This window comes from Eulemur rufifrons, chromosome 15 (genome assembly GCF_041146395.1).
Source record: "Eulemur rufifrons isolate Redbay chromosome 15, OSU_ERuf_1, whole genome shotgun sequence".
In the NCBI taxonomy this organism is placed as follows: Eukaryota; Metazoa; Chordata; class Mammalia; order Primates; family Lemuridae; genus Eulemur; species Eulemur rufifrons.
The window spans coordinates 32,239,171-32,261,656 of record NC_090997.1 but is presented as its reverse complement, the minus strand read 5'-3'; the positions used below and the strand labels follow the sequence as shown (position 1 = coordinate 32,261,656).

At 39.3% G+C, this 22,486-nt stretch overlaps 1 protein-coding gene across 3 annotated transcripts in view; it reads right to left on the bottom strand.

Moving 5' to 3' along the window:
* Positions 1-12,666, bottom strand: part of SMAP1 (small ArfGAP 1) — a 157,970-nt gene extending 145,304 nt beyond the window's left edge. For all 3 annotated transcript variants that reach the window (XM_069489016.1, XM_069489018.1, XM_069489017.1), the window contains exon 1: positions 12,397-12,666. In XM_069489016.1, coding sequence (XP_069345117.1) covers positions 12,397-12,514 — 118 coding nt within the window. In that variant the 5' untranslated portion in view covers positions 12,515-12,666. The remainder of the gene's footprint in view (positions 1-12,396) is intronic.
* Positions 12,667-22,486: the final 9,820 nt, after the last annotated feature.

The window sequence follows — 22,486 nt, the reverse complement described above, 5'->3', positions numbered from 1 at the left end:
GGGTGAATAGTACAGCTTACCATCATACCCAGAGGAATGAATGTTGTCTGGAATTGTGTGTTCTCTTGGCCCAAGGATTAGTCAAGAGAATATGTGAAGAAGACTACCAAACTCCACCTTCTAGAATTTAGGGGGAAATCATAAAAGAATAGAAATGACAAGTATAATTTAAGTGTTCAATCTTAAGGGTATTGAGAAAATGCAAAATAGTGTGATACCATTTTCACCAACCATATGAAGGAAACTTTTTAGAAATATGAATACTCAGTAACAGATTAGGTACAGATTTCATCCAGTCTTTATATACGAGTGGTCAGAAGGTAAACTGGCCCCAACATTCCTGCCAATACAGATAGATCAAAGAGGAGGTTTTAATCTGCCACACTCTAACACAGACCTTAGATTTCATTCCAAGGAAATAATTAAGTGTGCACACAAAGCTTTGATAGCAGGGGTATATGTTACCACAAAAGTGAGAAAACAAACACCCATTAGCGGGGACAGATTATTTTTTATGACTTTTAAAGTATTTTACAATACTTACTAGTAGCAAATATACTGTGCAGAGAATAACTTTAACCCCCCTACAATGTCCCACTATCCTTATTCTCAGTAAATGACTTCATCAACTAATTGTCCCTCACATTTCAGACCTCTACTTCCTCAAAATCCAATCCATATTTTCCCTGATCTTTTCCTCCTATCCAAAACTAACCACTTCATTTGTGTTTTAGATCAAATTTTCTCTAAATTTTGCATTAATGTATTAATTAGATATGCCACACTTGCTTCTTAGAGAAACTACCTGCTCTTAGCCATGGAAAAGGAACCCCTACCTGCTATTCCTGCAGCCCTATTAGTGCCTAATAGAAAATCCTGCACCTAGAAGCATCAAAAAAGCTCTGATGTTCTAAAGATGCCATAAGCAACTTTAGAGCTACATATGAATAACACAACTCCTCAAGAAAAATAAAACGTTAAATCACTGATTCCATGATGTTTTTAAAGTGCTCATTAGTATTCTAATTGACTTGGCAAAAAAAAAAAAAAAAACCCACACACAACAAAAAGCACCAATCAAGGATTTTTCATCCTTTAAACCAGGACCAAGGAAAGTACTGCTTTTGCAAATCTTTACTCAGACCATTAAATTTATTTTCAAGGAATAGGAAAATAACTTTAGCAGTGTATATGTTACATACATTCAAATAAAAGAATTGAGAAACTGCTGTATCATCTACATTAACTGTTAACATCACCAAAAGAATTCAATGACATACTTGTATGTACTTCTGAAAAACAGTTAAACTTCCTCATCCCAACCCCTAGCAACTGCTCATCTATTTTCTGTCCCCATACGTTTTATCCTTTTAGAATTTTATATAACTGGAATCATATATTATTATGTAGTCATTTATATATGGATTCCTTCATTAAGTATAATGCTTTTAAGACTCATCCATATTACTGATTATATCACTAGTTCATTCCTTTGCATTGCAAAATATTATTGCATTGTATGAATGTACCATTTTCGTTATCCATTCACCAACTGATGGATATTTCAATTGTTTCCAGTATTTGGCTATTATGAATACAGCTGCTATGAACATTCAAGTTTTATTTTGTCTTAAGTAGTAATATTTCTTTACATATTCTGAATGTAAGCCCTTATCAAACATAATATTTTTTCCCAGTCTATGACTTGCCTTTTCATTGTCTAAAGTGTCTCCTGAAAAGCAAAAGTTTTTAATTTTGATGATGTCCATTTTCTCAATTTTATCTTTACAGATTGCACTTCTGTGTCCTAAGAAGCCGTGCCTAACTCAAGGTCCCAGAGTTATTCTCTTATGGTTTCTTCTAGAAGTTCTATAGTTTTAGCTCTTAAATTTAGTTTTATGATCCATTTCAATTTTTGTGTATAGTGTAAGGTAAGGTTTGAGGTACATTCTTTTGTTTTTCTTGTTGAAAAGACTATCTCTCCCCCATTGGCACTTCTGTTAAAATTAACTGACCACATACGAGAGTCTGTTTGTGTGCTCTCTATTATGTTACATTGATCTATGTCTCTCCTCACACCAACACCACATTGTCTTGGTAGCTGTAGCCTTATAATAACAGTTAAAATCAGGTGTGTAAGACTGCCAATATTTTTTTTCTTTTTTCAAAACTGTTATGATTTTTTGGGATCTTTTCCATTTCATTAAAAATTTCAGAATCAGCTCATCGGTAGCTACAAAAAAAGCCTCTGGGATTTTGACTGGGATCATGTTGAATCTAGAAAAATGACATCTTAAAATACTGAGTCTTCTAATCCTGCAGTTCCCAACCCCCAGGCAGCAGACCCATACCAGTCCGTGGCCTGTCAGGGACCAGGCAGCAGAGCTCCGCCGCTACCCACCCCTCCTACCCCCATGCCCCTCCAACCCTCCCCCCATGGAAAAATTGTCTTCCATGACACTTAGGAAGGGGGGAGTCCACAGCAGGAGGTGAGCAGCAGGCGAGAGAGTGAGGCTTCATCTACCTGTATTTACAGCTGCTCACTCTCCATTGCTCTGCCTTCTCCACCTAGTCTGTGGAAAAATTATCTTCCATGAAACCGGTCCCTGGTGCCAAAAAGGTTGGGGACCACTGTTCTAATCCAAGAACATGGGAGATATCTCTATTTCTTTAGGTACTATATTCATTAATTTATCTCAGCAATCTCTCCTAATTTTTGGTGTACAGGTCTTGCACATATTATGTTAAATTTATCCTGAAGTTTTTATATTTTATGCTATTATAAGTGGTAATTATTTCAACTTCCAATTGTTTGCTGATAATATACAGAAATAGTTAATTTTTTCATATTCACTTGATTCCTACAAACCTGATAAACTCACTTACTGGTTCTAGTAGCTTTTTTTATAAATTTCTTAGGATTTTCTACATAAATGATTACATTGCAAAAAGATTATTAAATGGCTTTGTATGCACATATTTTTTAAATAAGTCCTGTGAGAATGGTTAAATTGCATTCCCTTCACCACACTGTGTGTCTTACATATATCGAAAGCAGAACCTTCTATAAAAATCTAGGTTCTTGGCTGAGTGTGGTGGCTCAAGCCTGTAATCCTAGCACTCTGGGAAGCCGAGGCGGGAGGATCGCTCAAGGTCAAGAGTTCAAGACCAGCCTGAGCAAGAGCGAGACCCCGTCTCTACTAAAAATAGAAAGAAATTAGCTGGACAACTAAAAATATATAGAAAAAATTAGCTGGGCATGGTGGCACATGCCTGCAGTCCCAGCTACTTGGGAAGCTGAGGCAGGAGGATTGCTTGAGCCCAGGAGTTTGAGGTTGCTGTGAGCTAGGCTGACACCACAGCACTCTAGCCCAGGCAACAGAGCAAGACTCTGTCTCCAAAAAAAAAAAAAAGAAATGGCAATTTAAATATTCTTTAAAAATCTAAAAAAAAAATCTAAGTTCCATATACAATTTTTATCACAAATCCATTTTGGTAGGCAAAATAATGGCCCCCAGAGATGCTCCTGTTCTAACCCCTGGAATCCCTGTGAATAAGGACATTGAGATGGCAGTACTGTTCTGGATTACCCAGGTAAGCCCAAAGTAATCACAAGCGTCCTAAAAGTGCCAAAGAAGGAGATATAATTATGGAAGGTGGGGATTTGAGGGGAGCAGAATAGAAGATGACATGATGTTTGCTTTGAAGATGGAGGAAGGAGCCATGAGCCAAGCAAGGAATTCAGGCAGCCTCTGGAAACTGGAAAAGAAGAGGAAACAGATTCTTCCCTAGAGCCTCCAAAAAATAATACAGGGCCACTAACACCTTGCTTTTAGCTCAGTAAGACTCATTTTGGACTCTGACCTCCAGAACTGTAAGATAATAAATTTGCATTGTTTTAAGCCACTAAGTTTGTAGAAATTTTTTATAGTAACAGTAGGAAATGACTATACCAGTGATGATCATTTCACTTCAATAAGCATACTTTTGCTAGTTTTTTGGCATCATGTACCATCATCGCCCTACACCAAAGGCAACTTTAAAGAACAGAAATGCATGAACTAAATAACATCTATAACTAAACCATTATTTTGTATGAATTTTCCTACACTAGAAGATAAAGTTATCCCAGATAGGATTTCCCACAGAATTCCCTTTATTTTCTAAGTTTGGAACTGAGCTGATCACTGGTCCTTGAAACACAGTCTTGACAAAAACATCAATGACAGACATCTGAAAGTCTATCATCAATCACTCCACAAGTAATCACTTGGATCTCTCGTAAAATGGAGACTGGAAATTGTTGGGGAGGTAGGGTGACACAGAGAATGGAAGATTACTGGAAAGCTTATAATTCTCTTACCTTTGGACCCTCAAGGTCCTCACATTTATCACTCAAAATATACGTGAACATAAAATTAGCATGTTTCCAATAGCACTTGAAGCTCTGTTTTAAGTGAAATAATTTTAAAAATCATTTCTATATGGTACTGTAGCTAATGCCTCAGAGTTAAACACAGATCTACCTAACATCTTAGGTAGGAAACACTGACATTGATAAATGTACATGGGTGATTGGAAAGTTAACAGACCTATAGGTCTTTTCTTAAAAATGATGATTAAAAGGGGGTCTTGGCTTTGGCAGTCGACTACAGGAGGTAGTGATCTCTTTGATTTTACTCTAATTACTCCAAGAAAGCATACAGTGAAAAAGTTTCAAACAAAAGGACTCCTCAACCTATGAGGAATATTCCTATGAGTTATAAAATAAAATATGGCTTGAGATAATTAAAGATAATTCAAGTAAATCTGCTCAGCAAGATCAAAATCATCAGTGAAAAACTTTAAAAAGTATAAAAGTTTGATCATGATTCAAATTTCAATAAGACTCCAAAAAATAAACGCTCAATAATAGAATTTTTTAATTAATAATAGTAAATACCGACATAGAAGTTACATGGGGTATGGGATTCTAGAAATAACACAGACACAACAGAGCTGAAATAAATCTTTGCATTAAGGATCAAAGAGCACAGGGACAATTGGTCACTAAGCAAGTCAGAGGCAAAGCTTGGACTAAAACCTAGCTTTACCAAGTTAACCTAGGCCAGTGCTCTTTCAATTCTAGCAGGTTGTTTCTATGGTTAAAAAAAAGCCCAGGTAGAGGAAGAGTATCTGACCTAAGGACATAAGTGCAAAAATAGAAAACAAGGAAGCTATAACACAATAAATAAGTTAATTAATTAACAAACTAAACACTAAAGCACTTGTCTATGTATTCTATCAGTTTCTAAAATAAAGTTTAGAGATAAGGCAAAAATTCCAATTTGTTTAAATTGGTATTTTGAAGTTAAAGTGGTTCTGCTATTAAAGGCAAACAAATAAATTAAAATAAAGGTATTTTCCACTTGTGAACACATCTGGCAATAATCTCACTGAGAAAAACCTTAAGTCAGCTGAAGGTGCAGTTTTCCCATCAACATCCTCTTACCTCATAAAATTTCAACAGCAAAAACATGTTTTATCTATCATACCATCAAAGACATGGTTAACAGCATAGACTCAGGGGCTAGGTCTTCTGGGCTCAAATCCTGACTCTACAATTCTGATTCCCAACCCTATCTCATCTTGGTAAAACCAGAATTGCCCCAGGTTACAAGAGCCTCTAATGTTCATACCTGCTCCTCTGGGTTGTACTCTTCTCTCTAGTAGGCTACGTTCTAGAGTTAGCAGAGATATACTCCAACATGTCATATACAATATACTGGGAGAAAATATATCTTAACAATTATGTTGAGAGGTCCCTAACAGCACCCGCAGGTTCAGTAATCTGCTAAGAAGATTCATAAGACTCAACATATAGTTGAACTCACGGTTATGATTTATTATAGCAAAAAGATACCAAGTACAATCAGCAAAGGGAAAAGGCATATGGAGCAAATTCCAAGAGAAATCAGGAACAAGCATCCAGGTATTCTCTTCCAGTGAGGTTGCACTGAACACACTTAATTCTCCCAGCAGTGAGTTGTGACAACACACATGCAAAATTATGCCAACCAGGGAAGCTCATTAGAGACTTGGTGCTTAAAGTTTTTATTGGGGGGCTGGTCATGTAGGTACCTCTCCCTGGCACATATGCAAATTCCAGACACTCAGAAGGAAAGCAGATATTCAGTATAAATCATATTGTTTATACAAAGAGTTTAGGCATAATGAAATGACACTCTCATAACTTAGGAAGGTGGGACCATCCCCAAATCCAAGTTCCCTGATGCCAGCAAGGACTGTTAGGCCTACTTTGTTAAGTCTTTTCTGCACACCAATAGACTAGTAGGTCTACTGGTCCTTTCAAGCATGGACCTTATCAACCTGTTCCCTGCTTTAATCCCTAGCTCCCAGAAAAGTGCCTGAAATATTGCAGTCACCCAAAACTTTTATTTAATGAAAAAATTCCTGGCTCCACCACCTCCTAGCTGTATAACATTGGGAAAGTTACTTAAGCTCTGTTTGCTTGTTTCCTCATTTGTCAAATAGGATAATAACATTGCCTACCTCAAAAGGTTGTTTTGAGGATTAAATTAGTTAATATATGTAAAGTACTCACAGCAACACTGACAAGAAGAAAATACTACATAATTTATGTGTATATATGTAATGTTATTATTTGCTTTTTTTTTTTTTTTGAACATTCTCCAGGTCACACTCAACCTATCCCATCTCTAAACTTCTAATGAATCTACCAATGAAAACACAGATTAGAAGTTAACTGATAATTGTTCCATGTCTATTGAGATCTCTAACCAGCTGTGGCCCATACCCAAAACTTTTTAGCACAAACAACAGTATCTAGCATGGTAATTAATCTTTGTAGTGCCCAGAATATATTGATTTACCAGCAAAACTATGTGTCTGTTAAATCAACTCTTCACAGTGGTCAGAATGTAAGGCAGTCAACCCTTCTGATAATAATTACAACAACATAAATGGAATGGCTTCCAAGTTTCTTTGATCTTCTTCCATTGAGAAATTTGAGAAATGGAAAGAAAATGGTCTGATTCTATCCAGTGAAAACACTAGTAGTAACAGTAGCAACAGAAGTAAAAAAAAAAAGGATTGAGTATATATAGCATATAATTATGGTGTCAAATATTTTACTTTGCCTTAAAGAGAGCATGGGTTCAAATACTTTATAGGTAAAAGGATTATATATATATGTGTGTGTGTGCGTGTGTATATGTGTGTATATACGTATGTGTTTGTGCGTATATGTCATACAGCAGGAATTAAGGAGATGTAAGTCTCCTTAATTAACACTCAAGTAATGAAAGAATATTTTAATCTAAAAAAAAAACACAAAGAAGAATTGGAAAGAAAAAAAGAGTACAACATGCAGCCCACATTTGTAAACCGATGACTCAGAGAAAGACCAATGGTTTCCATCCCAGCTCTGACACCAGGGCTCTGCACACAAGCATCAAGGAAAACCTCAACATCAGCAGAATTACAAGAACAACAGACTCTGACTGAAGCATTTTGAGAGAACTTTTAGACAGGCAAATTTCTTTAGGGGAATTACAGACTTTTGTTCATATGAATTTATCCTATAAGCATCAACATCATCATAAACAACAGTTCCCCAAGGTGAACTTTATTTTTTAGTAAGAACTGCTACACTTTTAAATAGGTTGAAATAACAACTCTAAAATAAATATCAAACACTTAGTGAAAAATGTGAACTCTTGGATTGGCTCTCACAACCAAATGGCCTCTATACGTTTCTACTTTTTGAAGAGGTTAGAAAGCTAAAAGACTCCCTTGAAGGCAAGATGTTGGACATAAATTAGGTTCTGTCAAATATTTGCACATGGAAAGCACAAGTGTGGCAGAGGTCATATTCCTACAGAAGAGGCAATTGACAAAAAAATGTCTGATAGACATTGAGGGGTTGCAGCACCACAGTCCTTGTTCCCCCATCAACACAACGATTTCATGGGTGAGAAGCAGCCGTGAAGTGGGGAAGTGGTAGCAGTGGTAGCAGTGGCAGCATGTGTGGCCCTGAAACCAGAAGTGCAGAAGTGGCCCCCTGACTTTCCCTCCTCTAGCCCTTCCAATAATTTTGTAAGTACCTGATCCCTTAAACCCTTTGTAGCTAAAAATAGCTACAGTGGCTCTGTTTCCTGCTCTACATCCTCACTGACACTCTGACATTACTTTGATTTTAAGTCCTTTTACTCTCTTCTTTGAACTACTGTTAAACATCTCCTAACTCAGGGCTTGCCTGCAATCTCTCACCATCCCAGTTCTTCCTCTGACCTACCACTACCAAATCCAATCATGCATAAAGAATGCTTACCCAATAAAGGCTGTATGGAAACCTCTTCTGTTCTTTCATATACCAGTACTTTTGTGTGCACAGCTGACTGTGTCCTTTAATTTCTTCTCCATCTGGTAAAATCCCATACCATCTTCAAAACCTAGCTCAAATGAGACTCTTTCTATGACTCTTTCCCAATAGGGTTACTTCACAGGCCACTCCCTTTCACAGGTGCACTCCCTTTCATGCACCCTGCTGCCTGCCAGGGGCTCTGCGCTCATTCACACACTCTTTCATTCAAAAGATATTTGCTAAGTTACATTTACCTACCACATGTGCTGAGAGACAGGGACACTAACTACCCTAAGCAAGATAAATAAGATCTCTTCTCTCTTGTAGCTATAATCCAACAGGGATATAAAGTACCCAATGATTACCTAAATATGTTTAATTACAATTGTGATAACTGCAATAAAAAATTCAGGGTGCTGCTGTCTTACATGTATAAACGGTAGACTAACCTAATCTGGGAGGATCAAGGAGAATCATTCCCCTTGAAAAGATACTTAAGGAGAAACTGGAAGATACATAAAAGCTGATTAGGCAAAAAATTGTATGAGAATTTCCTAGGCAGAAGGAACAGCATGTGTAAAGGTCTTGAAGCAGCATTCCAGGGAACTGTAAGACCACCAATAGGCAAAAGTCAAGGTGCAAGGGAAACAGCAGTCCAAAATAAGAGACGGAAGTATTTCTTACAACCACTATTATAACACTTAGCACATTGTTTTAGAAATATTTACTTGCAAAAATACAGCCCCTGCTAAACAAATTTCTATAGGTCTTATAAATTTTTTTAGCCCAATAACTTAACACAGTATCTAACAAACAGTGTATCCTCAATGATCTGTGTATCCTCAAGATCGGTGGAAATGATTGATCTGGGCAAGGATCTTACCCTCTCAATACCAGAAAGGCTGAACAAAATGATCTCTAGGGTTCAAATACCTTGTATTTCTGAATATCCCATAAATTACTGGGCAAGACTAATTTTCATGCCAGTTTAAACATGTTCAAAATCAACGCCAGTATTCCCTGTGGAGGAAGGTTTAAATATTGAAAACTAAACTTAAAGTTGGCTAAAGGATCTCAGTCCTCACTGCTCACTAAAGTGCCACCAACTAATAACCAACAAGAGTTGTTTTAAAACTCCCACTGAGTCACAAATGTGGCCAGGGGAAAAGAGGACCGGTTTCATCTGCATGTTCTTATTCTCCAGTTGCTCAACAGATTTGGTAAGAATAGGACCAAGAGCAGAAAACTGGCACCTATGCCATGCTTTTCTCCTTCCTTACTTCATAAATACTCTCAATTCAGGAAACACAAACTGGTGACTCAGTAAGACAATGTCAAAACCCAATTGACATACCTCTGCCAACTACCATAATGTAAGGCAACAGAATACAGCAGTCTCAAACCCTAGGCTTTAGTTTTGGTACCTGTTCTCCAGGATCAGTGGGAGAAGCATTCTTTGAAGGAAAAAAATCGAGTTAACTAGAAAATAACTTCAAAATACAGTACATGAAAAGCTTGATGCAATTTATTAGTGAAAAAAACATCAATCCATATACAGAATGGAACCTCTTAATAAGTGAACTGTAAAGTAAGACCCTTGGCGTATCTTTTAAAAGTACATTTAATCAGAATTTCACTACCTACATTTATTATCTCATTTGATGTATATAATAACAGATCCAAAATCATGTAACAAGCCAAGAATTCTACTATAAGAGGGCTCCATAATGGGTTGCAACTACACCAAAGACTCAAAAACTTTGCAAAAATGTATTCAAATCTATCAATTGCTCAATCATGTCAAGTTTTTCAATTACAACTATGAAATCAGGTCTAATTAAACCAATAAGTGGCCTTACCTGTGACTTTTATTTCCTGAAAGATCAAAATGAAACAATAAAATAATTTATAAGATTATTTTAACATTATTCTAGATTTAGTAGCAATGAGAAAAAAATAATCTTTCTAAATCATGACTGTGGAATTTATGCCCTTCGGATTGTACCCTTGAACTCTTCATACTATTCTCTCCTCTCCTACTTCCTTTACTTCTCAAAAACAAATGAACCACCACCAACAACAAAAAAGACCAAATAAAACCAAAATACAAAAGACATTCATTCAATATATATCTATTGACTTCAGTGGCAATATAGTGAGTAAAACAAATGCTTCCTATTCTTTGGGTCAAAAGAAGTAAAACTTTTGACCCTAATTTAAGAAGTATGTGACTCTCCTCTCACCCCAAAACAACTAAATGAAAAAAATGTTAATGTGCCTAATAATGGATTTTTTAAAACCTATATTATTTTAGGAAGCATTATTGAAAACCTGATTTTATAAAGTACTTTTTTAGAGAAACAAATCTGAGAAAAAATTATTCTTTAATTATTTCTGTACATAAAGGAAGGTTAATTCTGAACCTATTATTCAATTTTTAATGGATTTAATATTTACCAGTATCTCTACTTAATCATGTAATTTATTACTCAAAATGACAAAATGTGTACAATATAACTTCAGCTCCTTTCTTTTTTTTGCCTTTTAAAGGCCCATGTTTCCAGTGTTGTACTAGTGCAGCGATGAGCAAGCAATCGAGCCTCAATACAGTACAGTATTCCCAAATAATCACACACAATCAAGTATCAGGTAACCAAATATTACTATAAGAACCAGGCACACAATTTTTTTAAACTCATCACCTGAAAGGTTACATAGGATAAATATAAGGTTGACTCAATCAAGTTACTATATTGAAAAGTGCTTCATAAAATGATCTAGTTAAAGTATTCCCACATGATTCTTCCAGTAATCCAGTACCTGTTATGACAGTGAAGTAACTTGCTAACGCTGTGTGGCTCAGTCTGATCAAATATTGTCAGCCTACTGAAATGTGACTCATTTATATAGTATTGAGAAAGAACAATACAGCTTCAGGAAAAGTCTAGGTCAAATAATGCAGAAATCTTACATGACATTCCTAAAGACAGACTGCTTTGGAGATCTATCTATTTTTCACCAAATAATAAAATAAACCAATTAAAAACAAGCAAGATCTTTTCTTAACTACATGAGACGCTTGTTTTAAAAAATCTGAAGCATATTTCTCATGAGATTACTTACAAGACATTAAATATAAATCAGATCTCCAAATACAAAACATATCAGCTAAAAATAGTTCCAAAGGCTGAGGCTGAAGCCCTCCAACTGAACAAACCAAAATTAGGGCTTTTCCATCTCTGGATCTCTAAAATGCACTTTCAACATTTATGAGGTACACAAACCAGTGTCCACATATTCTCCCAAACTAGCAGCTCAGAGAGAATCTAATTACTAAAATCTTCAGGAACATGAGCCCACTGTCCTCCAAGAAACTCAAGTAATGAAATTTCTCTTCATTCTGGCTAATAGCCAAACTAAAAGCCAATACTACTACTACCAATAAAGACCCTTTCCCAATTATTTTATTCAGGAAAACTCCAACCCTCTGAAAAAGACCACCATACTCTTTTTCTGGAAGCACAGGCAAAAGCCCTGTACAAAAGCTGTCAGGTAGACAGGCAGGTAGAGCTCCATCTGGGAGACCAAGCATCGGAGCCCGAGAGGGAGGACGTGGTCACAGCGCAGGGTAGAGGAGGGGACAGAGACCTAAGGGGGCCTCACCCACAGAGGTGGCTATGAGCAGAGCTAGGAAGGCAACTGTTTAACCCTAGGCACTGCCCGAGCCGGCGCCCAGTTCCACCCTCCCACCCCCGCTCCTTCCCAGCCCTGTGGAGGCTCCGAGCTTTGCGACGCGGGTACCGGCTCAGCGCGGTGTCGGGAGGAGAGGAGGCTGCGACCACTGACCGGGCCGCGGGCCTGACCTCGCCAGTGCCTCTGGCGGAGGTGAGGGTCGATGGGAGCCCCGCGCCCGCCCGCCCGCCCGTCCTCCCGTCAGGGCCGGGGCGGGCAGGGAAAGGTCACCGGTCGCGGGAGGCCCCGACCATGGGCGGCGACGACGTCCGCGCTACCTTTGGCCTCGCAGTCAGCGCAGTACTTGTTGTCCTCTTCCCTCAGCAGCTTGGATAGGATGAGCTGGTGCTGCTCGTTCAGCTTCTGAGCCTTTTCCCGGCAGGAGCGCGTCGCCATCTCGGCAGCGGGGCGGGGAGCCCGGGGCAGCTACGGCGGCGACGGACGCTGGCAGCAGCCGGGCAGAGTGAACGCACCTGGCGCCGCCCGGACCACGGGCGGACTCAGCCCAGGAAGAGACGGCCGCGGCGGCAGCTGGAACAGGAGGAGGGGCGGCGGCGGCGGCAGCAGCAGCGCCGACGTGCCCCGCCTCCTCGCCTTGCCGGCCCTCACGCACCGCTAGAGCCGGCGAGGGGAGGGGGCGGAGGATGGTGCCGAGGCTTCCGGGTGGCGCGGAGGAAGGAACCCGGGCGCCGGGCGCGCTGCGCATGCGCCGAACATACAGACCCTGGTCGCCGGAGTCTGTTAGCGGTAGGGCCATTGCCCAAGGTGATTCCAGAAAGGTGTCTGGCACTACCCAGTGTGTGATTCCCCATTGTTGAGATGTGATTGTCCTTGAGAGCCTTAAGTAAAACCCCGACTGTCTTTAAGAAAACCCGGTAATGGAAGATCTTTTACAAAGAGGCTGCTTTCACTTGTATCCTTGCCTTTACTGGTATAACATTGGAGATGCAGACTTAATAAGCGATTGGGTGGATTCATTTATTCATTCGATGTCTATTCACCTGCAGTTCTGAAACAGGCACTATTCTAGAAGCTAGAGACACGCATGGAATAAAATAGGAAAAACAGCATCTTAGGTTTTTTGGAGGGAGAGAAATAATCTGGTAGTGACAGGTATTGAGGGCTAACATTTATTGATTACTCTGTGCCATGAGCTATTAGCTCATTTAACCCTAACCACAACCCTATGATATTGTTATCCTCATTATACAGATGAGGAAAGGGAGGCCTTGAGGAATTAGGAAGCTTGCCAAGGTTACAGAGCTACTCAGTGGAGGAATTGAGATTCAAATACAAAGCAGTCTGGCTCCAGAGTCAGGCAATAGGCCCTTCCATAAAGGGGAAAGTGCGACCAGAAAGCCAAATACGAGGTGTTGTTACTGTAACAAGAAGCTGTATAAACAGTGATTCTTAATACAAGAAAAAGAGAACAAGAGAAAGAAGACAATCTTGATTAGAGCCCAGAGCTCCCTAATCCAGGTTCATGGGTTTGAACTCTGGGTGAGACAGTTTGAATGATTTGGCATGTTGGAATCTGTGTCTTACACTTTTTTGTAAGGCCAATTTCTAGCCTTAGGCCCTACATAAATGTGACCATCATGCCTACCTAGCCCTGTTCTTGACACAAGGCTCAAAAATATTTGTGGAATTAGATTTAAATGGATATGGCAATGAAGATGCTCAATAACTAAACAAATTAAAGCTTTGCTGCACAGCTCTGACAATAACTAGGGAGATATTAGGGTGAGTTCCAATAAACAAAAAAAAAATCATATGGGAGATAGAATTTATGGGCCATGTCCTGAAGATAGGCTTGACTTAGATGGGGGCTGGGGAGGGAGATATTGAGGAACAGCAGCATACTCAAAAGCAGAAAGACTTCAAGTAGCTTGGAAAACAGACTGGAATGCAGGGGCACTACTTAGGATGGACTGAGAGATAAGGCTGGATAAATCAAGTATGACAGGATTTGGAAGACTTGGGAAGCCAGACAAAGTAATCTGGTTGATGCGGTTGACAATAGAAAACTTGTAGATTCTTTAACTAGGATAGTAGCATAATAAAAAAGATCTTTTAGGAAAGTTAGTCCAGAAGTAACCAGTTAACGAACATCATTTTTTTAATATCCCCCCTCCCTCCAAAAATTCTGCTTAGCACTGCAAGGATTCAGAAAAGCAGAATACGAGTTTACCACCAAAACTGACCTACAGGATAGATTGAAGGGTTGCAGCAATATTTCATGGAAATACACTGTACACTACATATGTAACTTTAGTCTAGTAGCCACACTTAAAAACAGAAATATAAACAGGTAAAATTCATTTTAATAATTTATTTTATTTAATATATCCAAAATATTATTTCAACATGTAATATAAAAATTGTTAATGAGACATTTTACATTCTTGTTTTCATATTGTCTTCAAAATGCAGTATTTATGATACACTTACAGCTCATTTCAATTTGGAGTAATGGAATTTCTGATGGTCAATAGCCACATGTGACTAGTGGCTACATTATTGAACAGTGTTGCTCTAGATGGTCAGCTTAGAAACTATTAAAATCTAAGTTTGAGTTGACTATATTTAAGGATATAGTAGGAAGAAAGGAAGAGATTGATGCCAAAAACATCTTGGGAAGGAAACAACGTTGCATTCATTCACCAGTATTTATTAAACAACTTCTATCCAGTTCTCTGATAATCAGAAGCATGCAGTGTACTGTGAGATATAAACATGTAAATAGAAAAATTAAGAACTACACTGTAAGATCTATAGCAAATATAAAGTGTTCTGGGAGCAAAGGAACAGAATATCCAGTATCCTGGGAAAATCTGGGAAAGTTTCACCAAGGAGGTGATGCTAAAACTTGGTTTTAACAGATGTGGGAATTTTTCAAGTGAATGGAGGTATAGAAGAGAAAAAGGAATAGCTTGAAAAGAATGTGCATGGACTTCTGAAAGTACAGGGTTATATGCTGGAAGTAGTGAGAATATGAGGCACAAAGAACCTAGAATGTATGCAGAGAACATGAAGTTAGGAAAGGACACAAGGTAGAGAGATTGCAGCCAAGAGGTTAAGAGCTTTGTAGGCAAGCTACAGAGCATGAACCCCATGGGCTTATAGAGCCAACAGAAGCTTTTACACAGAAAAATGACTTCATGAGCTTTGTTCTCAGTAACTGCAGTGGCAGTATGGAGAACATGGATGGGGAAAAACTGTTAACAGGGGAACAGATTACAGGGCTGTTGCAATAATAGTCTGAAGAAGATAGGTTGAAGGCCTATTTTAAGCAAGTAACATAGGGTTTTGGAGAGACAGAATCAAATGATGTTTTAAAATTAGAAGTAGCAAGATTTGGCAGCTGACTGTATGTGGGGGGTGAGAGAAAGAAGGTGATAATAACACCAAGATTTCTAAGTTGGGAGACAGGTAAATGGTGATGCCATTAACCCAGATCAAGAATAGAAGGGGTAGGTCTCTCGATCCTGGCAGTGGCAGGGCTGAGCTACTAGCACCAACCTTCTGGTTGTCACCACCCACTAAGCAGCTCACTCTGCTACTATGACATAACAAGCCATCTCCTTTGCCAAGGACTTCCTGGCTAGCAGCATTGCTGTCACCATCTCCAAGAAGGTCGTGGCCCCAAGTGAGTGGATCAAGCTGCTGCTGCAAGTGCAACACATCGGTAAACAGATCACAGCTGACAGCTTTACACAAGCATTGTGGACTACATTGTCTGCATCCCCAAAGACCTGGCCAATGTCATCTACCACTTCCTTGTGCAAGCCCTGAACGTTGCCTTCAAGGATAAGAACACACAGGTATTTCCAGGGTTATGGACAAGCAGTTCTGGAGGTATTTTGCCAGCAATCTGGCCTCTAGCAGGGCAGCCAAAGCCACCTCTCTCTGCGTTGTCTACCCCCAGGATTTCACCAGTAGATCTAGTAGCCGATGTTGGGAAACCAGGCACGGAGCCAGAGTTCAGGTGTGAAGGCCTAGGAAACTAATGAAGATCATCAAGTCTGATAGGATCTGGGGCCTGTACCAGGGCTTTAGTGTCACTGTGCAGGGTATCATCATCTGCTGCACAGCCTGAAGACCTAAGGCATGCTCCCTGATCCCCTAAGAACACCCACGTCGTGGTGAGCCAGATGATTGCCCAGACTCTGATGGTTGTAGCCAGCATGGTCTCCTTCCCCTCTGATCCTGTGTGGGTCCAAAAGAGTCAACATATTGTCCATAGGGACCCTCAATTGCTGGGGGAAGATTTTCAAAGAGGAAAGGGGCAAAGCCTTCCTCAAGAGTACATGGTTCAGTGTTCTCAGAGATATTGGGGGAGGCTTCTGGCTGTTCCTGCATGTGGAACTGAAGAAAAGCATCTAAGTATGACTCCTTACTATTTATAGTAATGGGAACCATGAGACTCATGTAGCAAACTTAGCTATTATGGACCATTGACCACTGAGAAATTTCATTGTCTTTGTCCTGGCCATATTATGTCTGTAGAGGGCTAAGGAAGGTAGAATGGGGTTCATCATGCTCATATTCAACCATTGGCTCCCTGAGTCTATGAGTGGAGGTACGTCCACAGGTGAGGCAGCTTTTCCAAGCAGACGTGAAGTCCAGATCTTAAAAGACCCAAGTTGTGTTTAAGTATTTCTTTAAAAAAAACCATGTCTCCCATTTTTGTTTAAGCACTATCTCCTCTTTTGCACAGCTGAATATTTGCAAGTATGTTCTAGGTTGGGCATTCTGCTGTGAAACAGTAAAAACAGCAAAAAAAAAAAAAAAAAAAAAAAAGAATAGAAGGAATAGTATAGATTTGGGGTCAGGAAGAAGTGGTGTTTGCTTGAGGACATATTAAGTTTAAGACGTGCCTAGGACATCCAACTCCATATGTCCAGTAAGATATTGTATATTTACTTCTAGAGCTCTGGAGAGAAGTCAGTGCTGGTGAAAGTCATTTGGGAGTCATCTACATTTAAATGGTCATAGAAGCCATAAGGATGGATGAGATTCCTCCAGAGAAAACATGTGGATAAAGGAAAGAGGAGACCCAAAGACAGAACTCTGGGGATTGCCCACTAAATGAGGAGTGGACAGAGAAAGGTGAACCATTAAAAAGAAAGATGAGGCATGGCCAGGAAGAGAACCAGAGCCATGGAACGAAGGGTTTCTAAGTAAGGGCAAACACCAATGCCAACTGTTCCAGAAAAGTCAAATATTTCCATTTTAGACAATACACACAGCATGTAGTCATGGGTCTGTATAGTTCATTGTTTTCCTTTAGCCCAGGAGCACGAGAAGAGAAATCTTAGCAGGAGAAGAAAAATCATCTTGAGGTGAGGTGAGGCTTCCAGGGACTATGATTGTCTGGTGGGTCCAGTGAAATTTTGAGGAAGGAACAGGGGTGGTTAGAAGGAAAAAAGAAGAAAGGTACAAGTATAGGAAGCCATGCTAGAGTTAACTATAGAGTGTAAGGTAAGGGAAGTATCCTCAGTATGTGTGGGAGAGGTGAAGTAGAAGCAGCCAAATGATTATAGGTTTCCTTGAAGCCAGACGTGATTTGGTGTAGTTAGGAAATGGATACTGACAGTTCACAGAAGGGGTACAGTAACTTGTTCTGATGAAGTCCAGGATGTCAAGGTGTCTATGCTTAGGTGGGGAGCGAAGTTGAAGGTCTGTTTCTGCAAATTCTTAGAGAGAAGAAGTCCCTTTTTACTCTAAAATTTTTTGTTTCCAGTTGGAAGAAAAAGATATGAAAGAAGTTTAGGGAGTTTTACCACAGTGGAACCAGTATTCCACAGAGACTATGGGAAAAGAGGGAAAGAAGGGGAGTGGGAAAATGAAGGAAAAAATTTGAGTTGAATGCAATGTACAAGAGTGAGGCACATATGAGGGCATAAGTGGAACATCTGATGAGAACAGTGGGTATGGACAGCTGGGAGAATGAAATCCCCCACTGTAGGTTAATAATGTTCATACCAACATTCTTAGGTAAATCTTATACTCGTTTTGAATACCAGGAATCACCAGCCAGGATGGGCTATTTCTTGTTGAGACATAACCTCAAAATCATAATGACTTCAAACAATAGACGTTTATTTCTTGATCATGCTACATGAGCATTGAGTTGGTAGGAATTCTACCCCATGTTGCCCTCACTCAGGGACCAAGCTGATAGAGTCTGCATCACTTTTTAGGGGAAAGGCATGAAGGTGACTCCCTTAACAGCTTCTTCCCAGGAATGATACACGTCTACTTCCACTCTCATTCCATTGGCAAAGCAAGTGCATGGCCCCTCCTAATATCAAAGGAACCAGAAATACAATCTCACTATTTACCTAAGAGGAGAAACGGAAATATCATTGAACAGCACTGTGGCTCAGAGGTGTACTTTGTTGAAAGTTGCCTAGATATTAAGCAGCATAACTGGCATTCAATGTTATGTCTTTTTGACATTAAGACCCTGCTTTTTTTTATAGGCTTTGTTATCCCTTGGGATGGAAAACAGAGTAGAACAAGTTAGATCTAGAAATAAATAAGAGATAGGACAAGAAATAAAGAGAGACCAAGTGTACCGAGGCAAAAGGAACACTTATCATGAAGTCAAGCACTTTTCTTTGATTTATGCTCAGATACCAGTGGACTCTCCTCAATATGGGGAGAATGAGATCACTGTCAAAAGTGTGTGACTTCCACACACTCCTTCTCATTTCTTAAGAAGTGAGTTGTGGCCGGGCGCGGTGGCTCACGCCTGTAATCCTAGCACTCTGGGAGGCCGAGGTGGGCGGATCGTTTGAGCTCAGGAGTTCGAGACCAGCCTGAGCAAGAGCAAGACCCCATCTCTACTAAAAATAGAAAGAAATTATATGGACAGCTAAAAATATATATAGAAAAAATTAGCCGGGCATGGTGGTGCATGCCTGTAGTCCCAGCTACTCGGGAGGCTGAGACAGGAGGATCGCTCGAGCTCAGGAGTTTGAGGTTGCTGTGAGCTAGGCTGACACCACGGCACTCACTCTAGCCTGGGCAACAGAGTGAGACTCTGTCTCAAAAAAAAAAAAAAAAAAAAAAGAAGTGAGTTGTTAGTGGCTATATGGGCAACCTGTATTCCCTGTCACAAAAAAAAAAAAAAAAAAAGGCCTGATACAAGGAGCCAGAAGAGCATATCCAACCAATTAAGTCCTATGTTGGAGGCAGGAAAACCAACTTATGTGTGTAACTGAAGGCAGATGCCTGATGGATCCATTAGAAGGGTGTCTAGTCCTCAAGTCTGGCCATGGAAACTCTAGATATTCTCTTGAGCATTTTGTTGAAGCAGAATTAAACAACTCTAATAAAATTTTCCTGAACGTGCCCTTTCTTATTATCCTCCACAATCCCAACCCCACCAGTCTTTTGACAGGAAGGTAGACTACTCCCCCAATTCAGTCATCAATTCAACTATATATATATATTTTTTTTTTTTTTTCTTGAGACACAGTCTCGCTCTGTTGCCCAGACTGCAGTTCTGTGGCATCAGCCTCACTCACAGCAACCTCAAACTCCTAGGCTCAAGCAATCCTCTTGCCTCAACCTTCTGAGTAGCTGGGGCTACAAGGCATGCGCCACCACGCCTGGCTAATTTTTTCTATTTTTAGTTGTCTGACTAATTTATTTTTCTATTTTTAATAAAGATGGGGTCTCACTCTTGGCTCAGGGTGGTCTTGAACTCCTCTCCTCAAGTGATCCTCCCCCTTGGCCTCCCAGAGTGCTAGGATTACAGGCGTGAGCTACCATGCCCGGCCTCAACAATATATTTTTGAGTTCCTTCTATGTTTCAAGCACTGGAATATGCATTAGGGAAAAAAATAGTAAATAAAACAGTCATAGCCCCATCTCTCACTCCTATAACAGTTTATTGTCCGTGTTATATAGTGAGAGATCAGCTTCCCTTACCATCTCCTTCTTGGAGATCTCCAGAGCCTACACCATTAATGTACTTGGCAAGGCCTTAATAAATGTTTGCTGAATGCATGAATGAGCAAATGAGCTTCAATGTAGGTGCTTGTATATGAATAGAAGCAAAATGAAGAAACACTTTTTAAGCAACTTTTTTAAAGTTCTCTTTTAAAAAGAGAAACTAATGCACAAAAATCCTATTTATGTCACCCCTAATTCGCTTCCCATTTTGGTCAAGTTATATTTTATTTGGTATTTTTGCCTTTTCCCCACTTAGTATTAGAATTCACATCTTAATTCTTCATCTTAATTTTGAAAGATAAATTCTAAGTAATCAGAAATACTCAGTCAACTTCAAGATAGAAAACAAACAGCAAAACTGACCTGGGATGAGCTCTGTTAGGTACACACTGTTTTCACAAATCTGACTTTGAGAGTAACTTAAATTCCCAGTTATTTGAGGGAAGACTCAAGGATAAGTGAATAAGCAACTTCATCCTACTTAAGACAGGAGACATGAACACAAGTAGAAAGATATGTGTTTTGCCTTTTTAAGGGTAAAATAGGTATCTATTGTCTTTGCCCAGAGTCCATCCCCCTTTATTCTAGTAGCAGTGCCCCAATTTTACTTTGAGGAATTATCCCCCTTCCCTGCTGAATGCAGTTTTGAAGGAATGACTCTAACCAAGGTCCCCATACTAGGCATGTGACCAGCCATTCAATGACAAAATTAGGCCATTCAGATATTCCTCTTGCAAGTTGAGTTTGAGGGAAGTAACTCAAAGACAGAAACGGCTGGAGATCATTCATCCCTTTGAATGTCTGTTCATCTATTTGATCCTCCTCCCTTGATCCTCACAGCTACTTTAGCTCCTGTTCTTTCTGAAGACGGGCTCTTTAGCTTTCCTTTAGATTCTTTGACTACCACTCATAAGTCTTCCTATGCATTCCTCTTTTGCTTGTTAGATATAACAAGTCAAACTAAAACAGATTTATGTAAAGCAGCAACATTATTCATAGTGAGCCATGTACCATTTGGTAGAAGTGGAGGGGCACATACTATGGTCTGAATGTTTGTGTCCCTTAAAACTCATACGTTGAAACCTAATCCCCAATTGATAGTATTAAGAGGTGCGGCCTTTGTAAGGTAATTAGATCATCAAGGCAGAGCTCTCATGAATGGCGTTAGTGCCCTCCTAAAGAGGCCGAAGGGAGCTTGTTGACCCCTTCTGCCAATTGAGGTTGCAGCAAGAAGGCGCCATCTCTGAACCAGAGTGAGCCTTCACTAGATACCAGATCTGCAGGTGCCTTGATCCTGGACTTCCCAGCCTCCAGAATGGTAAGCAATAAAAGTTTGTTGTTTACAGGCTACCTAAACTAAGGTATTTTGTTATAGAAGCCCAAATGAACTAAACAGCATGTTCTCAAAGAAGAACTTAGCTTCTTTTCTAGTCTTTAAAGGAACCCATTCCTTTCCTTCTAGGCCTTGGAGGTTTGATAGCCTTACTGGGATGAAACCTTTTACACATGATATTTTCTGCCATTCTCACTCTTGACCTTCTTACCAAAGTGGTGAATATCATCTCAGTAATTTCAAACAAAAAGTAGCCTCATTTTAGGAAGAAGGGAGAAAAGAAATAAGCATAGGTTTATTTTAAATTTAGGAGTTTTATCCTTTGCCACCTTAGGATAGGCAGAGATTTCTTAGAACACAAGATGTACTGACCATAAAAGAAAAAAACTGAAAATCGGACTTTGTTAAAATTTGAAATTTCTGCTATTCAAAAGACACCATTAGGAAAATGAAAATGCAGGCTAAAGATTAAGATAACATATTTGTAATACATGATAAATACAAAGGACTTATTAGAGAATATATAAGGAACACCTGCAAACCAATAATAAAAAGACAATCCCTAAAAATGGCAAAGGACTTAAAGAGACATCTCAAAAAGAGATATATGAATGACCAATAATCATATGGAGCATCATTAGTAATTAGGGAAATATGCAATAAAAACTACAATGAGATGCCACTTTAAGCCTACTAGAATTACTAAAATTAAAATGACTGACCATATCAAATATTAAGTAGGTAGAAGCAACTAGCATTCTCATTGCTGGTGGGAGCATGAAATGTTATAACCACTTTGGGAAACTACCTGTCAGTTAAAGTTCAACATACACACTCCTGTGGCCCAGCAATTCCACTCTGAGAGAAATGAAAGAATATATTCACAAAAAGACTTATGTAAGAATGCTCATAATAGCTTTGTTCATAGTAGCGAAAACCTGGAAACAACCTAAATGTTCATAAAAGAGAAAATGGATAAGCAAATAATGATATATTTATATTATGGAATAATACTTAGCAATTAAAAGATCAAACTACTGGTATATAAAACAACATGAATGAATCTC